Below are 22,267 nucleotides of genomic sequence, written 5' to 3' on the forward strand. Positions count from 1 at the left end.
TTGCTTTGGACTGTCAGCAGCATTCTTCCGGGGTGGAGTCTTGCAAGCCCTCCTCATGTGCAGATCATGCTGCTGCATCGGCATGTTCTTTGCCCATTATGCCACAGTGGCTTGGAATCCACTGTAACGTGATGTCGTGTCCTTGCTCGATGAGATGGTGAAGCAGCAGTCTGATTTCTAGAACTAGTTGTTCGTGGGACCCGCGGCACAAGGCAGAAACCAAACAATGAAGAGCAGCCTTGGAGTCACTGAACACGCTCCATTTATTGGGCAGTTCATTGGAAATTATGTGAACTGCACGACGAATAGCAGTGAGTTCTGTGGAAGTCGATGTAGTCTGGTGAGATAGTCAAATCTTTACGGTGGAGGTTTTTGCAGGAAAGATCACTGATCCTGCAGACCCATTCACCGTGGTTGAAGCGCCAGATGATGACGCTCATTGTATGTCTCGTACAGCAAGAGCAGTGAAAGCTGCTTGAGTGCTGGAGACAAGAGTTGTGCTTTTGTTCATATTCCTGGTACATTAGTTGAACTTTTGCTTCAGCCAAGCACCATGGGGGAAACAGAACTCTCGCTGGAGCTGTATAATGTGATGGAAGGTATGCACAATAGGGCAGGACTGTCTGACAAAAGGAGGCACGTGGTCGATCCTCTGGCAGTGAGGCTTGATGATGGGCAGGGGCTCGAGCAAGATGTCTTACGTGTGCTCTGAGCGCTGCCATGAATATATGGTTCTTGGCTGGGAAATTGTGTGCAATCGCGTTTGTTTCAGCCGTTGACGAGCACCACAGCAATCCAAGACACACTCTAAGTGCCTGGACCTGGACGCTTTTGAATGTACAGATATTAGTTCTGTAGGTGTTGGTCAGCACAGGCAAGCTGTATTGAAAATACCCAAGAAAGAGCGTCTTGTATAGTCGCATCATTGCATGTACCCATGCTCTTCCTCCAAGAAGCTTGAACACATTAGAAACATCCATCAGGCGCTTCTTTAGGTAGGCCACATGAGGATTCCAGCAGAGGTCACAATCAATGATTACACCTAAGAATCGGTGCATCCTGACATAAGGTATGCTTTGACCGTCGATAGAGACATCGTATCCATTCGCAAGAACAGAGGCAGGAGTGAAAATTTGTGTGCTTGCAAATGAAGCCATAAGATCTTTATGGAACACACCAAGCTTGAAGCACACACTTCTACACTGACTGGACCCATCCCTTCGACTTCGACCCCCATCTGGACTCTCACAACTTGAGACAGCAGTACTTTGCTGACTGTGCTTTGGTGTCCCTTTCACAAGATCTTTTGCCTTCCAAGTCTGTATGGACAAGAGCACGGCTTGCAGTCACTGCGATGGTGAGGAGACTATAGAACATGTACTTTGCCACTGTCCTCGATACAGTGTGCACCGGCTGTCACTAGCGGCCGTGTTGGCATGCCTTGATGAGAAGACACTTTCAGAATAGACAGTCTTGGATACTGACATGAACTGTCATGCAACAAACAGTGGTTTACCAAGCACTTAAAACAACTAGAAAACAAAAAGAAACTAGTCTCTCATACCGCCAAACGCAATGACACATCTGCTACATGGTAAAAATACTTCGAAGCCGAAAAATTCTACTTACTTTCTGTTCGTAACGCCAAATACACGTTTTATCACAACGGTTTACCAAACTTACTAATCAAGAATCCCAAGCAATTCTGGCAAGTTTTAAATCCTACGCATCCTCCTGATATTACACTGACGAATGACTCACGCGAGGCAGTTACTGACCATGATTGTGCAGAAATATTTAACAATGCATTCGCATCTGCCTTCACTACTGAACTTGACGCGCCTTCACAGCCACCATCCTTTAACTTAGAAACTTTCACGGCACCTGTCGCCTTATTCAAAGAAGGCATTTCATCCATAATTCAAAATATGAAGCTTTCATAGTTGGCTGGTATGGACCTTATTGATTCGAAGCTCCTGAAAGATGTGGAATCAATTTGTGCAGCATATTTATCTCATTTCTTTCACAGTCACTCTTCTCAGGAATTATGCCGCTTGATTGGAAAAAGGGCGAGGTCGTTCCAGTCTACAAATCGGGTAACAGACTCACTTTTGAATTACCAACCCTTGAATTACCACCCCATTTCATTAACTAGTGTGCCTTGCAAAATCATGGAACACATCATCTACTCTCAAATTATCAACTTCTTGGATTCGACCGAATTTTTTCATCCTTCACAGCACAGGTTTCGTAAGGGCTTCTCTTGCGAACCCAACTAACACTACTCCTTCACGACTTGCATACTAATCTTGACTGTAACATGGAAATTGACTGCTTCTTTCTTGATTTTGCAAAAGCTTTCGACAAAGTTCCTCACCGCTGTCTGTTGCTAAAACTTTCGAAGCTGAACCTACATCCTAATATTCTTATATGGATTAAAGAATTCCCAACTAATCGTTCTCAGTCAGTCTATCTTAACGGCCATCTGTCCAAACCCTTCCCAGTTACCTCAGGCATTCCACAAGGGTCTTTCCTTGGTCCCCTCCTATTCTTAATATATATTAACGACTTACCCCTGCATGTTTCCTGTAGTATTCAAATGTTTGCCAATGATTGTGTCATTTACCACACCAATACTAATTGTCATGACTAACATATCCTCCAGACAGATCTTAACAGCGTACTAAATTGGTGCAATGATTGACTAATGTCCCTCAATCGTACAAATTGTAAACTCGTGTGCTTCTCTCGCCGTCACAATCCCTATCGCTTTGATTATTCAATTTCTAACACATCGATTGAACTAGTACAATCATATAAATACCTAGGAGTCCCCCTCTCTTTCAATTTATCATGGCGCCCCTATATTAGTAACATTATTTCACCATCAAACAAAAGACTCGGTTTTCTAAAGCGCCACCTTTGCATTGCCCCACCACATGTTAAATTGCTTGCGTATAAAGCCCTTGTAAAACCCAAATTAAGATATGCAGCTGCCATCTGAAGCCCGCATCAAGCGTATCTAATCACAGCATTGGAAGCCGTTCAAAATCATGCCGCCCAATTCATTCATTCCTCATAGTCATACAATGTCAGATTTCATCTTTGAAAGCACAATCGGGACTACCGTCCCTCTCCTATCGTCGCTGCATTGCTAGCCTTGCCCTTTCTCACAAGTTTTTTTATTCTTCTCTCAATGAAACACCGTATATTACTGCTGCAGCATGCATATCCTACTGCACAAGTCATCCATTTCAAGTTGCCCATCTGCCACCGCACACTACTATGTTTTCTGCTTCATTATTTTTTACAAACTGGAATGGCCTACCCTATGACATCGTCCCCATCGCTACATCATCTATTCTTCAAGAACGCGTAACTGATCATCTTCAATGTTAAATAATCTTTGCTGTTTGTTTTTTGTTATTCGAAATATAATCCCACCCCTTATGTGACACCCCCTGAAATGGGGGCCTTTAAGAAAATGAACTGAACTGAAACTGAACCAGAGAAGCTACGTATCGCCAGGAAGGAGTTCGAGCATATGTTAGAAATCAGAATTGCTCATCCCTCCAGCCTTCACATGGTGCCCAAGAAGACCGGTGATTGGCACCTTTGCAGAGATTATCGTATGCTGAATACTGCTATAATTCCTGATTGGTGCCCTCCACGGAACATCCAAAACTTCACTGTCATTCCTTATAGTGCCCAGATTTGTTCCAAGATCGATCTAGCCAGAGCCTACCATCAAATTCCTATGGCTCCAAAGGACATAACTGAAGTAATGGATGCAAGAACAGGAATGAACGTACGTTTATTGAGTTAGTCGTTTAAGTAGCCAAACTCTGGCGTGACGTCATGTCACTCAGGCCTTGATGCACGCGCTCTTGGCGTGCGTGAATTGCTGACATCACATCAATAACGAAATTTAGGGTTGATCCCTCTTTCATAGGAATCGGTGGAGCACGAAAGTGAAGCATGTCTTCACAGAAGCTGTTGCATGTTTGATTTGTGAACTCACGGTCTGCTAAAGCGAACGGCGCACGATTTGTGGATCAGCGACCGTGTTGCAGGCTGGCTTGGCATGCAGCACCCAGCTGCCGAGTTGCTTCGGCGACAGTATGAGCATTTTGGTCCGACTATAGTGTCTTGGGCAGTCAGTTAAGTTGCAACGCGCTCAGCTTCAGGAATGCGAGTGGCAGAGTGTGCAGCATGCGCCACGAATGCGGTCTGCTTCATGCTAGCGTGTCTTGCCTGTCCAAAGCGAGATTTGCCCGTCAACACCGTTGTCTTTCTGCGCCGCCTAGCGCAGTAGTTTTCTTAGTTGCTGCCATCACAAGTGAAGCATTAGTTGGCATGTAAGCACTGTTGATGCATGTTGAAGCAGCACTCTGTAGGCAGCATAGAGCCACTGGCTAATCCAACGTGAAAGAGAAACCATGTGCTGCAAGTGCCAGCACCAGGCTATACCGCGTTGGAGTCTCCACTGCGCTGTGACTACCAGCGCTCCCTCTTGGCGCTCGTTCACCACTGCACTCTCTATCTCACAAGCTGGTTGCAGCACTGCCGAAGGTACGAGGCACACACAGGTAATATCGTTGTGCTGCGGTATATAGTTCCTGGTGTAACTGGCTGATTATTGGGTATACACCAGAGAGTTTTATTTTTGATCGCTATGTGATATGGTACAGCGATACATGACATGTTATTACCTGTGCAAATGCACATTGTATAACGACAATTACTGTGGCACTTTCTGCCATTAACCGTAATAGCCACCCTAACCATCATTATGCAGCCAACATGGCAGCACCCATTCAGCCCAGACCGCCCACTACGATCTGAATTCACGCTTGTTACTGGCTTTCTGTCCTGTCAGCAAGAAACAAGTGGCAAAATCCGTCATCTCATCTCTTCTCAAGCTAAGTTCGAATCATTAGACATGTTTTGTCTTAATTATTGAGATCGACTGTTTGTTTTCATGCTGCTAGAACTACAGACAGGGAACCAAGCTGTAAAACTTGTTTGATTTCTAGTTAGATTTTAGATTTTAGAACTTTAGATTTCTAGATGGCGCTACAGCATTAGTATTTGTGATGCGTTGATGGCGCCGAACGCTATAAAAGTGTAATTGTTCACTGCATCATTAATTTACTACCCCGCTCTATCATGGTATGTGGTGACAGTAGCGAGCAAATGCCAAGTAGACGGCGAGCAGATGCTCTGGCGAAAATGAACACTTGTAAGGGCATTCGCCTGTACTACTTGTGAAGGAGGGTGCAAGATAACTGCAGGAAAAGCATACAGGGAAAACAAAGCCTTGCTGTCGCATGCATGTAAACATAGCTTACGTTTATGGTGTCAAAACATTTTTTTTTTTTTTGCCAATCCACCAACCATGGAACATGTAACATGATGACAAGCAGATGCTGAGCAGATGACACAGCACGGATGAGCACATCGCGAGGCGCATTCGGCCTTCTTATTGTCTAAGAATTCGTGTAGCTTCCACAGTGCTACAACCAACCAGCTATTTTACTACTTGGCGCCGACTTTACATTCGATAAAGAAAGTCAAGCGTGGACCCCGACATAACACACTTTCGTGTCAGAACAGCCATCACAATGCTGTTTGATGTCTTCGAGTTCCTGCAGATGTCGTTCGTCCTGAAGAATGCTGCACAAATATTTCAGCGTTTCATTGACGAGGTAGTTTGTGAATGGCTGTTCATTTTCGCCTATGTTGATGACATCCTCGTGGCCAGTGCCTTATTAGAGACACACATTGAGCACCTACGGCTTCTCTTCCATCGCCTTTAGTCTCACAGCCTTGTCATCAACGTCACCAATTGTGACTTTAGTGCTTCTTCTGTCGAGTTCCTCGGCCATCTCCTGAATGACGAAGGCATCAAACCACTTCCTTCTAAGGTCGAGGCCATCACCAACTGTCCTCACCCCACTTCAATGTGGCAGTTACGACATTTCCTCGGTTTGGTGAACTTTTACAGATGTTTTATTCCATCTTGCGCAGCTACAGTCAAACCTTTGGAAGCTCTCAACGCCACCAAGCCCACATCACCTTAGAGCCAAGAGAAAAAGCCTTCATTCAGGTTAAAATGCAACTGGAAAATATGACTTTGCTTGTACACCCAGCACCCGAGGCCCCCACTGCCCTCATGGTGGATGCTTCCAGCATTGCTGTCGATGCAGTGCTTCAGCAATACATGGCTGGCATTTGGCATCCATTCGCTTTCTTCTAAAAAAAAATTATCAGTTAGCAGAGACAAGGTACAGCGCTTTCAGCCGCGGGCTTTTGGCAGCTTACCTATCCATCAAGCTCTTCCGCTACTTCCTCGAAGGCCACTGTTTCACCCTGTTTACAGTCCACAAGCCCCTCATCCATGATTCTGGCTCAAAGAATAACATACTCCCCTCGTGAAATAACAAAACTGGCTTACCTCACCGACTTCTCGGTGCAATTTCAACACGTCAAAGGAGCATTAAATATTCCAGCAGACGCGCTCAGCCGAGTCAAAGCCATTGCAACGATGGGTGCTTTGCATGAATTGGCTGTCGCACAGCAAAAGCACAAAGAACTTCAGCACCTAAGATGAACACCAAACAGGTTAGACCTGCAACATTTTCCATTCAAGGCGACGCTCTTCTCACTTGCAAAGTGTCCACTGGCCACTATCGCCCCTTCATTTCGTATCATCTCAGACGACGCCTCTTTGGACATTTACATTCTCTCACTCACCCTGGAATCGAGCCTTCCGAAAGGCTTGTCACTGTGCGCTACATCTGGCCAGGCATGAATGTCGACAGGCAAGCATGGGCACGCTTTGGTCTGGCTGGCCAAAGAGCTAAGATACATCACCACATCCAAAGTTCCCTAGTCATTCCTCCCACCCACTTATTGTTTCCAAAAGATTCACATTGATATCACTGGACCTGTTCCTTCATCAAAACAAAATTGCTACGCCTTAACTATGGTCAACCGTTTTACTTGGTGTCCTGAAGTCACACCACTTCCAAACATCCTGACAAAAACTGTTGCAGATGCTCTTATAAGCGCATGGGTGTCACAATTTGCTGTTCCATCAGAGATTACAACTGATAGAGGCCGACAGTTCAAGAGTGCACTCTTCTGACAACTTACTAACCGCCTCGGCATACACACATCAAAACGACTGTGGATAATTCGCAAGCCAGCGGACTTGTCAAGCATCTGCACAGGCAACTTAAGGTGGCAGTCATAGCCCATGGCGGCTTGGCAAGCTGGGTTGATGTCCTTCCAGTAGTACTTTTGGGTCTTCCTGTTGCTTTTAAGGACTACTTGCAGAGTTCCCCAAACCAGCTCGGTTGGGGTACCACCCTGCGTCTTCCGGCCAAATTCGCCCAGCCTCTCCCTCTCCACAAACTGGGACACACCTTCATTCCTCCAATGACTGCAACACTCGTTCACTGCACTTCGACCTGTCCAGCCCTGCCACAAGACTGCAAAAGCACCCTTTACCTTCAAGGACATGAATACGACATGCCATGTTTTTCTGCAGACCGACACCATTCGGTGGTGTCTGTCCACATATGGGACCACATCTTATTTTAGACCGCAAACCCAAACACTTCACAATCAACATCGGTGACAAGCCAACAGTCGTTTTCATTGACAGACTCAAACCTGCCTTCATCGACAACACCACCATTCACAATTATGACATTTCCCTGTTTTCTCCACTTCCTACTGCCTCGCCATCACTGTCTCCAGCCTCTCAATGTTACAAGCGCATTCACTGGCAAACAGAGTCCGTCTCTCTAGGCGGGGGCCCCTGTGGTGAAGTCTGGCCACGGAAGTGTGCGGTGCTGAAAAAACAAGAGGCAGCAAAGGTGCGAGCTGTGCGTTCGAAAGAAATAAATATGAGTCTGAAGGGCTAGCCTTGCAAGAAGGTGATGTCTCAGGTCTTTCCTGTTCTCAAGAGAGAGGCATTGAAAGCACACAAAATTGATGTAGTATGCTTTGTACTGAACTGAACAACTTATTTGTGAGTGGGAAATACTTTCTTAAGTATTGTAGGAATTTCATGTAAACTAGACGTTTATATGTCATATTTGTCTGCTTCAGATGCTCTAGCCAGATGCAGCTTACAGAACTGCAATATCTGCTTTTGGCACAGAGTTATTTATTTGTAAGCATTGTGGTTTAATATTTTTAACATACCAATTTCTGGCATTTTTTAAAAAAATTATGTGTGGCTCTGCTATTGCAAACACCTGAGACCAGCAGAGATGGGGGAAGGCCGGTAAAATAGTACCAAACTGCACACTTAGTCTAACTTTTGCTGAGATTCCCCCAGCTCCGCTGGTCTCTGGCGTTTACGATAGCAGAGCCATGCATAGTTTCTTCACGCGACCACTCTTATACACTGGTTTACACATCAGTCGACATTTTAGATGAACATTGATTGCCACGTCATCAGCCACATTTTGGGAAAGACAGTTCACAGTCTCTTGCACATGATTGGCAGATTCACAACTTGGCCATGAACACTATACTGCCCATTGCGAAGGCTGAGACTCCGGATAGACGTGAAGGGCAGATGAGATGAGATTAAATATTCCTCCATATTGTTGAGTTTTGGCAAGTCATTAGGTATTGAAGGGTAGCGATACCCATTTGATACACTCATGGACGGCACTTTTCCCTCCGGTAGACAAGTCTTGAAAATGTTATACACAGGGAGTTCATCGACGTCACGCTCGTCAGCAAAGATCTTATCGAGCATTTCAATTGCTTTGGTTTGGCTATCCTCGTTACGCACACTGTTAATCTTGTAAAGCTTATTACTAAACCATAGTCTGTCACAAACTTTACAGCTGTGGCCAAATCTTATGTTGAGAAACTTGCGTTTAAATCGCCCACTAGCGCCGACAGTCCCTAGTTGTTGCATATTGCGAAAGTTCCTGAGCACACGCAACCCAGGATCTTCCAGCATCTTCCGTTTGCTAGCGCTCAGAATTTTTCACAATGTACTGCGAAGTATCTCACAGAATTCAATCGGCCGCACTCGCAAGCTTCAGAATATTCTCTGCTCTTGCGACGCCTTGCTTCAACTTCCTAAGCGAGTGCGCAGGTTTTTATAGGAGAGCAATGATGTCGCACCACCTGTGTTCCCACCACACCGTTCCTTCTCCCCTGCTAGGCTCCACCCACCCTTGCTGCGTCACTATGCTGCGCGATACTATTTTTATACTCTGCTTTCGCTCTCTCTCAGCTCTCTCTCCCCCAGTTCGGCGAAGCTGCGGATGCCAAGAGAAACCCAGCGAGGTTCTAACAGCTCCACTGTAAAAAACTATGATGACATAAATCAAAATTCTGCTTCCTACTTTCAGTAGAATTTGGCATCCTCTCTTAAATGCAACAATATTCATTTGAATTGGTCCAACGTTTAACTTTCTAATAGGAAAAAATTAGTCCACCCTGACAAAAAGCCTCCTTTTAATGAATGTCTTTGCAGCACCTGCAGTCTTCTAAGAGCCACAAAACTTCTTTGTCTATAGGGTCAATGTCACTAACAGTTGGACAAAGTTTTGCATGGTCATCTGCCCCTATTACTCTCCAGATTCCCAAGTACGTCAATCAAAAGCATGTACATGCATATCCATTTTAGGCAGGTCTTATTCTTAGATGCAGCTTGCCCAATTTGCCAAATTTCATGCGTTTTCTGAGATATGCTCAATTTTATTTCTGAGGTCATTAAAAATATTACAGGCTAGGTGAAAAATAAGTCTAGATACCACATGTGGTGGAAATTGACTTAAGCAGAGCTTTCATTAGTGCCTGTAAGGAACACTGTTTTTGTTTAATGACCACTTGCAAATATAAAGCACATGACCAAGTTGGACACATCTTTATCAGGAAACACCTCACTCAAGATAAACATGTGGTGGTTAATCATGCGTATCTCACACTTGATGATGAAGGAATGATGACGATGCAATGATGACATGATGGTGCCATGATGAAAACTGGACGATGGTATGACGACGTTTGAATGATGATGACTGTATTGAGAAAACAATGATCTTCATCATCCGCCTGGTTACGCCCACTGCAGAGCAAAGGCCTCTCTCATACTTCTCCAACTACCCCGGTCATGTACTAATTGTGGCCATGTGATCCCTGCAAACTTTTTAATCTCATCCGCCCACCTAACTTTCTGCTGCCCCCTGCTACGCTTCCCTTCCCTTGGAACCCACTCTGCAACCCTTAATGACCATCGGTTATCTTCCCTCCTCATTACATGTCCTGCCCATGCCCATTTCATTTTCTTGATTTCAACTAAGATGTCATTAAGTCGCGTTTGTTCCCTCACCCAATCTGCTCTTTTCTTATCCCTTAACGTTACACCCATCATTCTTCTTTCCATAGCTCGTTGCATCGTCCTCAATTTTATAGAACCCTCTTCGTAAGCCTCCAGTTTTCTGCCCCGTACGTGAGTACTGGCAAGACACAGCTGTTATACACTTTTCTCTTGAGGGATAATGGCAACCTGCTGTTCATGATCTGAGATTGCCTGCCAAATGCACCCCCGCCAATTTTTATTCTTCTGATTATTTCAGTCTCATGATCCAGATCCGCGGTCACTACCTGTCCTAAGTAGATGTATTCCCTTACTAATTCCAGTGCCTCGCTACCGATTGTAAACTGCTGTTCTCTTCTGAGACTGTTAAACATTACTTTAGCTTTCTGCAGATTAATTTTCAGACCCACCCTTCTGCTTTGCCTCTCCAGGTCAGTGAGCATGCATTGCAATTGGTCTCCTGAGTTACTAAGCAAGGCAATATCATCAGCGAATCTCAAGTTGCTAAGGTATTCTCCATCTACTTTTATCCCCAATTCTTCCCACTCCAGGTCTCCGAATACCTCCTGTAAACATGCTGTGAATAGCATTGGAGAGATCGTATCTCCCTGCCTGACACCTTTCTTTAATGGGATTTTGTTGCTATATTTATGGAGGACTACGGTTGCTGTGGAGCCACTATAGATGTCTTTCAGAATTTTTACATACGGCTCGTCTACACCCCGATTCCGTAATGCCTCCATGACTGCTGAGTTTTCGACTGAATCAAACGCTTTCTTGTAATCAATGAAAGCTATATATAAGGGTTGGTTATATTCCACACATTTCTCTATCATCTAATTGATAGTGTAAATATGGTCTATTGTTGAGTAGCCTTTACAGAATCCTGCCTGGTCCTTTGGTTGACAGAAGTCTAAGGTGTTCCTGATTCTATTTGCGATTACCTTAGTGAATACTTTGTAGGCAACGGACAGTAAGCTGATCGGTCTATAATTTTTAAAGTCTTTGGTGTTCCCTTTCTTATGGATTAGGATTATGTTAGCGTTCTTCCAAGATTCCGGTACGCTCGAAGTCATGAGGCATTGCGTATGCAGGGTGGCCAGTTCTTCTAGAACAATTTGCCCACCATCTTTCAACTAATATGCTGTTACCTGATCCTCCCCAGCTGCCTTCCCCCTTTGCATATCTCCCAAGGCTTTCTTTACTTCTTGCGACGTTACCTGTGGGATTTCGAATTCCGGTAGACTATTTTCTATTCCATTATCGTCGTGGGTGCCACTGGTACTGCATAAATCTCTATAGAACTCCTCAGCCACTTGAACTACCTCATCCATATTAGTAATGATATTGCCGGCTTTGTCTCTTAACACGAGAAAACAATACAATCATTTAATGATGGCGGTGTGACAATGAGGCCAGGACTACAATGTCATGACGACCCTGAAATCGCTACAACAGAATGTCAGTACTATATAGAAGGATCACGACGGCACAATGACAACTATATGAAAATGACACAATTACGACGGCTCGCCGATGCCGGTGTGGTGCTGATATGACAATGCAGTGGTAACAGAGTGAAGACGGTGGAAGGGTGACAATGACATGACAAGAAAAGAATGATCACAGTGGCATGAAGGCGATGAAGTGACAACGACAGTGTGTCGGTGTTGGAGCTCGCATCCATTCGGGGTAAATTTGACAGTTGTAGGTGAAAGATGAAAAGGAGCCATAAATTCCACAAAAGGAAATTTATTGGACACATGAAAAGGGGACATAAAGATGACAAAGTGAAATTACTCAAAGAAGTCACCCTCAGCATCCATATTTGCTATGAGGTGACTCCGGGATCCGGTGCATGCTACCTTCACATTGTCTCCAGGGAGAGCTGCAAAGGCTGCCCGAAACTTCGCGATAAGCAGGGCCTTGGTGTTACTAGCACGATGATGGTTGGTTATCTGCTTCACCACACCCCACATATAATTCATAGGATTGCAATCAGAGTAGATAGGGGCCTGAAATTCTTGGACAACCACTTTTTCAAGCACTGTATAGACTTTTGCTGCCACACATGGGGTAGTCTGGTAGCTGTCCTCTCCACCAAAAGCTTCACAACAGTGTACAGTAGCTCCACATACTTATTCGAACTGAGCCCAAGTCCCTGTGGCAAGACAAGTGCGGGAATCACATTACCCTCACCGGAAACACATCCAAACACCATCACATTTTGATCGTCATGACATGCAGAACACAGAACATTATCTTCAGCCACAGCTTCATAGTCTTCATTCCACCTCTGCACTTCATGTCGTATCGCTTTTATGGTGTTCAAGGTAGATTGAGCAGCTGTTTTGATTACGCAATTTCACTGCCTGGCGCGAATCATCATAATACAAGTAACTCTTAATATTCCCTCGCTTTCATTGCAGTTCTGTTTTATTTGATGGGTTTATGAGAAACAGTAGATAAAAATTATATGCAAATTAAAGCAAAGTATGTTCACAATGTATATTCCTATTGAGTTATGCTGTCAGATTTACTCGGACTACCCAGTACATCACCAGTCACCACAGGCCACCTCATTTTACACTATATCCAGTACCGGCCAATCATGCAGGACAGTACCCATCAGGCAGCAGCTAGGAGCCAAGGATACGAAAAGTGGGGGAAAGAGGCAAAGAAGGCTTCGCTCAAAAACCTTACATTTTATCGAAAGATTACTGGACGACCTTTTCAAGTAGATTAAATGCCAAAATATGTACATATAGGGTAATTACCTTATGGTTGCCAACAGTGGTGGTGGCCAGGGAGAGGCATTTGCATGTGATCCTACCAAGATCATGCCGACGGCAAGGCCAGCCTATAAACAGAGTAGCGGAAGCCAATGTTTAGCAGAACTGAGTACCCTTTACTTCATTGAAGTCGCATTTAAATGTTGATTAGTAAAGTTAATTTTTAGTGATTTCGTTAGGAGATAACTAGACTTTACATGCTTGTATTTACAGACAGTTATGTACAAGTGAACACTGGATCTGACACATAAACTGTAATTTACTGTGAACTTATTGTCTTTATATTAATGTAACCAAGCTTCAATAGAGAATCAATTAGTCTGCGACGTGAGATTTAAAAAATAAATGGAGATGAACATTCAGATTGTTTGAGAGAAATTGTCATTTTGCAGAAGTGTGCATATTTTGATTTTTATTATATCATTATGTAAATTAAACAAGTGCTTGGTAAAAAATTGACATTTATTTAAAGGGGCCCTGAACCACCTTTCTTTAAAGCCTCAACAACACCTTGGAACAAGTATGGTGCCTCCCAGGAATGCACTAGCGAATTAATTCTTACTGAAATTCGAAACACATTGTCACTTACTTCAGCCAGTTTGGTCAACTGTGTCAATTAACATGCGCGATAACAGTACGAAAAAGTGCACTGATCCAAACTAAAGCCCCTTAAGCTTCGTAAAGTAGCGACACTCTCCTCCACCTTCACTTCTCCTCGTTTCTCCCCTCTTTCATGCTCCCTCCCCGACCGTGGCGCTGCCTACACCGCTTGAGCGTAGCAGACGACCTTTTGCAGAGTGAATGCACGCATGGCAAGGCGGTGGGCTTTAAGTGTTCACGTTGTTTTTCTAGCTCCGAGTAACTTCATGTACAGCATATATTTTCTAAACGGACAGTTATGCAAATTCAGTTACAGCAGCTTTCTTCTGTCTTGATAGCTTTCTTTTTTAAGTATCTGAATGAGCGCTAGTGCTGTGCCATGACGACCCCGAATGTATCGCGTGAGCTACAATTAGGTATGCAACATTTGTCAAATGCGTGTCACAAGATCTTGTTGCGAATGGTTGTAAATGACACATGTACAATCGTATGCCAACATCCTGACCTCCAGCAAGCCCTCAGTAGCCTAAATAATCCGCGCCGTCCTTACCATGTTTATTCGTGGCACGTATCAGCTATGACGTAAAAAGGACGACAGAGGGCACGAACAAACGCTGCTCTGAAGGTTCAAAAGAGTATTAAAAGCTATAGTGCCACCAATGTGTGTGCTTGCTAATCTTCTAAGCCCATGCCAAAGGCTCAGAGGCGGGTGCTTGTGCCATTATGTTTCTCATGCCTCAAAGTCAACAGAAATATGCACGGCCGATTATCGAGTCAGGATTCTACGTATATAGAAAATTAAATCAGCTTTTTTAGTATTCGTTCATGAAGCAGGAATGCGGGAACAGCGCTTCATTCAGGCTCAAACAAGTGCATTGTTTTTTCAGGTTAGTGACTCATCATGAATAACATTTCATAGTGCGTTAGCTCGTCCGTTCACGAAGTGACATACTTGTCGCGAACCGAGTTGCACTAAGGTGCATGCATTGAGGACGGTTGCGCTCACTCCGAAATAACATTTGTAAGATATGAGTTTAGTGAAGTGGTGACTGCGTAAAGAACTGCCATGCTATGACACGGCCGAAATCGCAGTAAGTTAAATGGTGCAGTCGTTCATATTGAGGCACCATTTGTTGTCTCATTACATGTGTCTAGAGGCATAGTGGTCAAATGAGCTAATAGTTGAACGAATGAGTAAGCAAACAACTAAACAAACCAGCGAATGACGACTAAACTAGCCATCGGACGAGCAAGCGACTGCACATTTTCTTTGCGAGTGCTCCACCGCCGCATCTTAACCTACACACACTTTAAAGCTGACAAGAATTAACACGTACATCTCAAAGACTTATGATGCTGTCGTTTGGCGATGAACGCATTTCAGGAGAGCATGCACACTTTTCCTTTGTATCGCAAATCTACCAGGCAACCACCAGTGACGAACACGAACAAAAGAGGTGAATAAAGCTATTTGATCTAAAGAAGGCTAGTGAGTAACCACAAAATGCAGAGTTGCTTTCCTAGGATGAGTTTTCATGCTCGAGCCTCAAATATTGCTGAATCCTAAAGGTTTCATAATCATGTTTTCGCATGCAACCTAGCTGCCCGCAAATTCAAGCCTGCTAGCGCATGCAATATGACTAAGTACGCCAAATGCAACAACGTACTGCTTAAATAAACAAAGTACACATCATGTAGGAATCGTGTTAAAGCGTGCAGACAAATGGCAACCTCCTCAGTGAACTGTGCAATATCTACTACGTTATGGCCCGCAACAAATTACGCAAGCCTGACACATACTATACTATGAGAGACTCGCAACTACTTCGTATAGTCGTGCGGAGAATGTTCGCCTAAAGTTCTCCCTCCCAATTCGATGAATCCATGTCTTTCTTCTTAACCTGTAGCGCCTACTAGACGGTATCGAGAACAGCTTCCTGTTTTTGCTGAAACTACACGAAGGCACAGCAGCTTATGGTGATAGAAAATGCCGTGAAGCGACGTCGCACTTGCGTCAAACTTAGTTCAAGCTGTTCGCAAACCAAAACAACATGGAACAGCAACAGTGCCATCATGCACTTCTTGCCACTCCGTAGACGCTTCTCAAGCGAAAATGGCGCTGATGCATGACTGTAAACAAACGAAGCCGGCGCAAGGGCCCATGTAATGCCATTAGGCCAATAGCGACGCGACGTCGGCCAGAGCGCACGAGGAGGAGGCGGTATTCTTCAAAGCATGGCGCTGCTTTACGAAGTTTAAGGCGCTTTAATCCAAACATCCTGCTTGCTTCATGTCCCATCAGCCAATGGCAACGCTCTGTGGGAATCTGCCCAATGATGTCAAGGGGCACCCACAGGCAGCCTCGAAAAGTGTGAGCAGACGGCCTCTGTTTGAAGAAAATGCAACGTCCTGCTCCACTTGCGAGCTCCACACACCACCCTCGACTGCAAAATTTGGCTTTGTTCACAGCAGCACATGCTATCAGTGGAGTATGTTTCTTCACTAAGTCCAAGGGGTGGTTCAGGGTTATTTTAAGGGCCAACAGCAACGCAATTTAACTTTGACTTAATTGGTTATAAATGAGTATATGCCAATAAACTTTCTGACCCCTGTCATGCAATTCCAGCCGACAGGAGACAGAAAGGGACACAGTAAACACGCATTAGTCATTCAATTGCCTAAACTTAGTACATCAAAGAAACACCTTAACAATATACAAAGTATATATACAACACATTTTTAGTCAAAATCTTGCAACAATGTTATAAAAACAAAACAAGCCTAATGAAGTTCAACACATTTACATCAGTTTGCTGACATCTTCGGTTCGACTCAACATTGCTGGCTTCAACATTGCATCATACTGTTTGCTGATGCATTGAGCATACTGGCATCTCTGCCTCTGATGTCAGCTCAGCTGGTCTTGCCCAAAGGTGAAGAAAGTGCGGGACTGATGCGCCTGAATCGCTCGGCCCTCTTTGCTAGGCCTGTCAAGGCGCTGTCAAGTCCTAGCTGCAGTTATCCTTATTTGTGCCCACTCAGCTCATGGGTCAAAGCCGCGGCAGCTAGGGCACCGCCTCCAACAGACTGCTGCCATCTCCATGAACCACTCCTCTCCTCTAGCCTCCAGCTCGCCCTTCTCTTTGCCATCCTGGATTGTAGCTGGGCTCGTTCCTTCTACATGTCCTTGTCTCCTTTTGGCGAAATAGCTTCCCTGTGCGTTTTCTCTCATTGTGTTTTTTAACAGCTTCGTTTCTTTTCTCTTTCTTTTGCCACTTCATTATTTTATCGCATTTTCTTTCCTTTACAAATTTCTTCCTTTGCCCCTTCGTGGGTTTTTGCCATCCTACTTTTTCCCATTTCATTTCCTTTTTTTTCCACTTTGCACTTATAAGGTAACTAGACCTTATATACACAAATCTATAGACAGTTGTGTGCAAGTGAACACGGTACCTTATGCATAAAACTCTGTAGAACTGGTGGTCCAGAGCACTGCTCCATCCTCCAGAACACTCCCTAGGGGTCAGGAGCTCCTTCCAAACCACCTCACAGCAAATCACGTCATGCCAGCGACCCGATTGGGTCAACTCTGATCTGGCATGCACACAATCGTTTATCTCTCTGCATCTTCTAGAACGCTAGCAAAAAAAAATAGTGGGGCAGGAAAGAAATTTGCCTTAAATGTTGCCACGCGTGTTTTGATGTTCTTAGCATTAGCCCATTGATGAGGAATGTTTGAGAAGGCATGTCTCTTATTCTGTTAACCATGACATATTTTTCCCCGAAACATCCATTGGCAAAGTGGCAACAGACACTGGACATTGCAGAGTCCAGTGCCCCCCCATTGCCGTGCGTGTGACGGAAGATGGTGCGCTTCCTTCCTTGCACACACGTGCGATTGAGCCGCCATCGTTGGATCACTATCGCATGCTTTCACTCACACATTAGCATATGGTGCGTGGCGACGGTATTATCGCCCTTGGGCTTTATACGGAACATCACGGCATGGTGACAGCAGAAATGCACCTGGAGTGTCCATACAATTGTTATTGCAATAAAGACTGAACAAGGCCTTCACACTGGACTGACCTTCCTCGCGCCTTCTAGGATCGCATTGAAAATTTTCCCGTCCAGTGTGATGACTGACGCTTGGTTTCCACATCATCACCGTAAACCCATGTCTCATCCCTAGTAATGATGCTTTCATAAAAATTATATCATCCCGCAAGCTTTTCGCTCACTTTCAGTTGTATTTGCTTGTGTTTGCTTTTGTTCATCTGACAAAAGTCGTGGCACAAACTTCGCTGTGAGGTTGCACATTCCCAGCGTGTGAGTAAGAATCTAATGACACAGTATTTGAGATGCAAACCTCTACACGTACTTCCCGAACTATCAGGCAACACTTGGAACGAATCTCTTCATTCAGATTGTCCACAATGGAATCGATTTTTGAAGTCATAGTTCTCCTGAATGATCATCATCTTCAATAGAAGTGTGGCCTTATTTAAAATGTTTCCACCACTTGTGCGTTGCAGTGCTCCCTAATGCTAAATTTCCAAAAGCTGTTTGTAGCATCTCATATTTATCTGTAAAAGATTTTCCAAGTTACACACAGAATTTCACGTAAACCCACTGCTCCACTGACTTGCTCATTTCGATATGACAGAAATACAGCCTCCAAGATTCACAGCACATTGTGGGTGGTTTGAGGTAGTTCACACCATGATTTTTTCTGTTTTGCAGCTAACCCCGAACCGAACCTGTATGCTCAAATCGTAACCTGATCTGACAGTAAGATTTCTTCTAGAACACTGTCATAAATGCACATTACCACAGAAACAAGAAATGTTTTAGCATCGGTATGCAAGTTTTTAGTATGCAAGTTTTTAGCATCGGTATGCAAGTATGCATCGGTATGCGGCATCCAAACATATTGCTGATGTACCCGCTGTTGCGAAGTAGTGGCTTTGGCACTGCGCTGTTATGCTCAAGGCTGCGGGATCGAATCCCGGCCATGGCGGCCACATTTTCATTTGAGAGAGATGCAAAAACGCCTGTGTACCATGCACTGGGTGTACGTTAAAGAACCCCAAATGGTCAAAATTAATTCAGAGTGCCCCACTGCACCGTGCCTCAAGGTCATATTGCTTTTGTGCATAAAACCCCTGAATTTAATTATTACTGACATTAGGTGGCATCACAGCTGTGCGAAGCGAAAACATTAGTCCATATTTCTGTCTACCGTGGTCATGTGCATAATGTAAATGGTTATAATTGTTCCTACTGGTGTATTTTTTGTCAGGATAACCAGGTGGCTTGATGTGTTCTAATTAGACATCCTTGTGTGAATTTTGGGCAGGGTTGCTGCAGAGTTAATTGATGACCAAGCAGTACACTACATATTGCTTACTGTTTCCCAACTTTACTGAAGGCTGCATTTTACCTCTTTTTTTTATGTTCACAGCCTTACATGGCCATGTGCAGTGTGTAAAGCTGCTTCTGAGCAGGGGCTGCTACCTGCCAGATGTGGCCGACAACTGTGGCACCACACCCTTCATGGATGCTGCACAGGCAGATCAGGTGGCCATCATGGACTGCTTGGCAGAGCTCCAAAAGGTGCATTTTTCTGCACTGCCATGTCATGACTGCTTTTCTATGCTAGTTAGTGCCACCCCAATCTGTTTTCTGAAACAAATTATAGGCCTGATGCGCTGTCCAGGCAGTGCTGCGGAAGCGCTGGTCAACAGATCCCTCCATGCCATACTTATCGGTTTTGGGTATTACAAAATGCGATGTTCTGCTGGTGAATGCATGGCACCGTGGTATATCTGCTCGTCTTAGCTGCACTGCCCCTGGAATTTTGGAGCATTTTGTGTATGAAAGGCTTTGTAGCATGCCTTCCGCCAGCAAGGGTGCAATGCACTGTGCTGAATGCATGCGCTGCACATGAGAAGTCACAGGTGGCATTTCGGTGCGTTGTCACTTTCATGTGTGTACTGCTTAAGTCACACAGTGCCAAGCTGCAACGGCAGACTGTTGCAATATGTGTCTATTCACTTAAGCATGTGTACAATCTCAGAACCGTGGCCCATTAACAATGAATGAATTAAGTAATGAATTAATCAAGCAGTCGCACAGTGTGCTGCAAATTCCAGCGTGTCACGTCCATGAACCTCATGTCAATTCACGCAGCAATAACGGCGGTGACAATGCTTGGGGACCGCGCACTGCTCAGTGTTGTCTGGCGTATACTCGCCTTGAGTTAATGTACACCATGCTACCAACTCACCGGGTCCGCCCACCTTCGGCACGGTTTGTCAGGCAAAAATCGCCCGCATTCCATGGCCTGTGCTGCATTCGGTAGCACAAAATAGACGGCTTACGCATGTATCCAACACTTTTCGAGTGTTAGAACTATGCACAGAACTCAAAACAAAGCACAAAACGAGCAAGACCCTCGTTACTCTACGGGACGGCATGTTTTCTGTACTACCCACCCAACTTTGTCGACCGCTGCCAGGTCATGTCACAGTGCGTTCAACACTTTCAGAACTCTAGCCCGTCAGCCCCATTCATAACAGTGGCACTTTGTGTAGCTTAGAGCTCAGCTATGATGAAGATTCTTGATGCTTAGTGTTCACTCAAGTGATAGACCTTTCAAGTAAAGCAAATTGCTGTTGTCAAAACAGGAATGGGACAGCTGCACCAGTTGTTCCAAAATTTTACCGGCATGGCTACTGCTGGGAGCTTGTGGCAGAGTTCTGCGGAGTGTCACCACCGGTGTCTCACGAAGTTTTGTGGTACTAGCGCAATCAGAGTAATAGGCAAAGCGCACAGTTTGCCATTTTACTTTGTGCTTGCTATTATTTGTGGCAGTGCTGTTGCTTCACCTTGTAGCTCAGTCATGACAAATTGCTTGTGACGAACAATTCGCTGAAGTGAAGAGTTGAACGTCGGCTGTATTTCGCATGTGACACACATTGTGCTTTCTCATGTATGTTTGACAGCACATGCTTGATTGGTCACGTTTCTGTGGTAGCAAGTTGCAAGCAATTGAGTCCTTTAGCACATGTGTGTGATTATGTAGCCCATTTCTTAAAAGAATGTGGACTGTACTGTGTGGGATCTTGACTCCGCAAGTTAGGCTGCAAAAGGAGGGCAGTGGCAGTTTGAATCACTTTGGTTCTCATTCATTCTTGAATACCGGTGCAACATGGGTGCTTTTGATGGCAATGAATCCTGATACAGATCAAAATTTTTGGTTGTGATCAAGAATGGTAGCTCTTGCAAGTTGGTTGAGCTCACTTAGAATTGTGGTGCAGATGACACTCTACGATCGCATTCAGATTCTGCTGTATCCGGATTTTGCAAAACCATAGTCAGAAGTGCCCGTGTAGAAGCACCCGATTCAGATTGGACTCTGCAATGCTCCAGTGTGCCTGAGCGACAAAGGTGTAAATTCATCATGGGTTTAGACACCTCAGGGACATCACAGTGATTGTGTTGCACCGCGATGCTAAAATAGTCTCTTGGTACTTGTGATGTGGCTTTCCACACATTTATTCACACTTTCTTTTGTGTTCCAAAAATCCTTTACCTCTTTCTTCGTTTTCGTTTTTAACAAGCAGTGACACCGCATCATGCCACTCCTGCTGATGCTCAGCGGTAGCACCCAGTGGAGGCTATGAGCCCTAGTTCATGCGAGCCCCCTCGACTGACTGCTTGATACGGATAAAAATTTCGCTTGCAAAAACATCAAAAAAGTGAACCAGTGTGATTTACTTCACTCTACCAAAACAGCAGTGGTACACGCTTGTCTCCTTTCTTTTTTGAGCTACCTGCTTGGAAATATGTAGAATTTCATCAGCGGGTGTCAGCCTTTCATGTTTGCCAGGCTGTTGTGGCACTGAACAGCAGGCTTGTGTGGATATGTGCACGGGAGACACAAACTCGCAGCCTGTACTCCCATACACAACATGCTTATGCAACTGCACTGCCTTGCTACTTATTAGTTTGCTCCCATGAGCGGTGCTGCTGAGCAGCATCCATTTCTTTTTTTCTCCGCAAATGTAATTCTGTGCCTAAAATCGGAGGTATTGTCGAAGTTGGATGTTAACCAAAGATCAGTGGGCCGGTTGGCTTTGGGAGCCCATGGCATACCACAAATGAGGCAGTGCAAGGGGACGTGGGTTGGGCCTCGGTTGAAGTCAGAGAAGCACAGAGCAAAATTAGTTTTGAAGACTGAGGAACATGGATCAAAATAAATGGGCAGCTAAAGTGCACAAGTATCTGTACCTCTAAGAGGTCAAGAAAGTTGGCAAAGAAGTACAGGGTAATTGAAAGTGAGAAAAACAGAGACAGCGAATTGGATGCAGAGAATGGAAATGAAAAAGACCGTGGAGACTTACAAGAATAAGAAAAAAAATTAGAAGGGAAAATCTGTATGTTAACACGAAGGGAAGTGCCTTGCTATTTGAGGCTCGAGCTGGTTGCCCAAGTACAAAAACATACTGAA

The 22,267-nt window shown here is 44.6% G+C and overlaps 2 protein-coding genes across 9 annotated transcripts in view; one reads left to right on the plus strand and one right to left on the minus strand.

Annotated features, from left to right (window-relative positions):
* The window catches only part of LOC142586053 (ankyrin repeat domain-containing protein 16-like), a 111,595-nt gene that overhangs the window by 20,496 nt on the left and 68,832 nt on the right, over nucleotides 1–22,267 (plus strand). For all 6 annotated transcript variants that reach the window (XM_075697307.1, XM_075697303.1, XM_075697308.1 and 3 more), the window contains exon 5: nucleotides 19,217–19,368. In XM_075697307.1, coding sequence (XP_075553422.1) covers nucleotides 19,217–19,368 — 152 coding nt within the window. The remainder of the gene's footprint in view (nucleotides 1–19,216; nucleotides 19,369–22,267) is intronic.
* LOC142586056 (INO80 complex subunit B) overlaps nucleotides 1–22,267 on the minus strand; it is a 73,531-nt gene that overhangs the window by 19,463 nt on the left and 31,801 nt on the right. For 2 of the 3 annotated variants that reach the window (XM_075697317.1, XM_075697315.1), the window contains exon 3: nucleotides 13,138–13,220. In XM_075697317.1, coding sequence (XP_075553432.1) covers nucleotides 13,138–13,220 — 83 coding nt within the window. Of the gene's footprint in view, nucleotides 1–12,116; nucleotides 12,522–13,137; nucleotides 13,221–22,267 lie in introns of those variants that run through there. The other variant, XM_075697318.1, reaches the window with a different exon arrangement.

The sequence above is a fragment of the Dermacentor variabilis genome, chromosome 6 (assembly GCF_050947875.1).
Source record: "Dermacentor variabilis isolate Ectoservices chromosome 6, ASM5094787v1, whole genome shotgun sequence".
NCBI lineage: Eukaryota > Metazoa > Arthropoda > Arachnida > Ixodida > Ixodidae > Dermacentor > Dermacentor variabilis.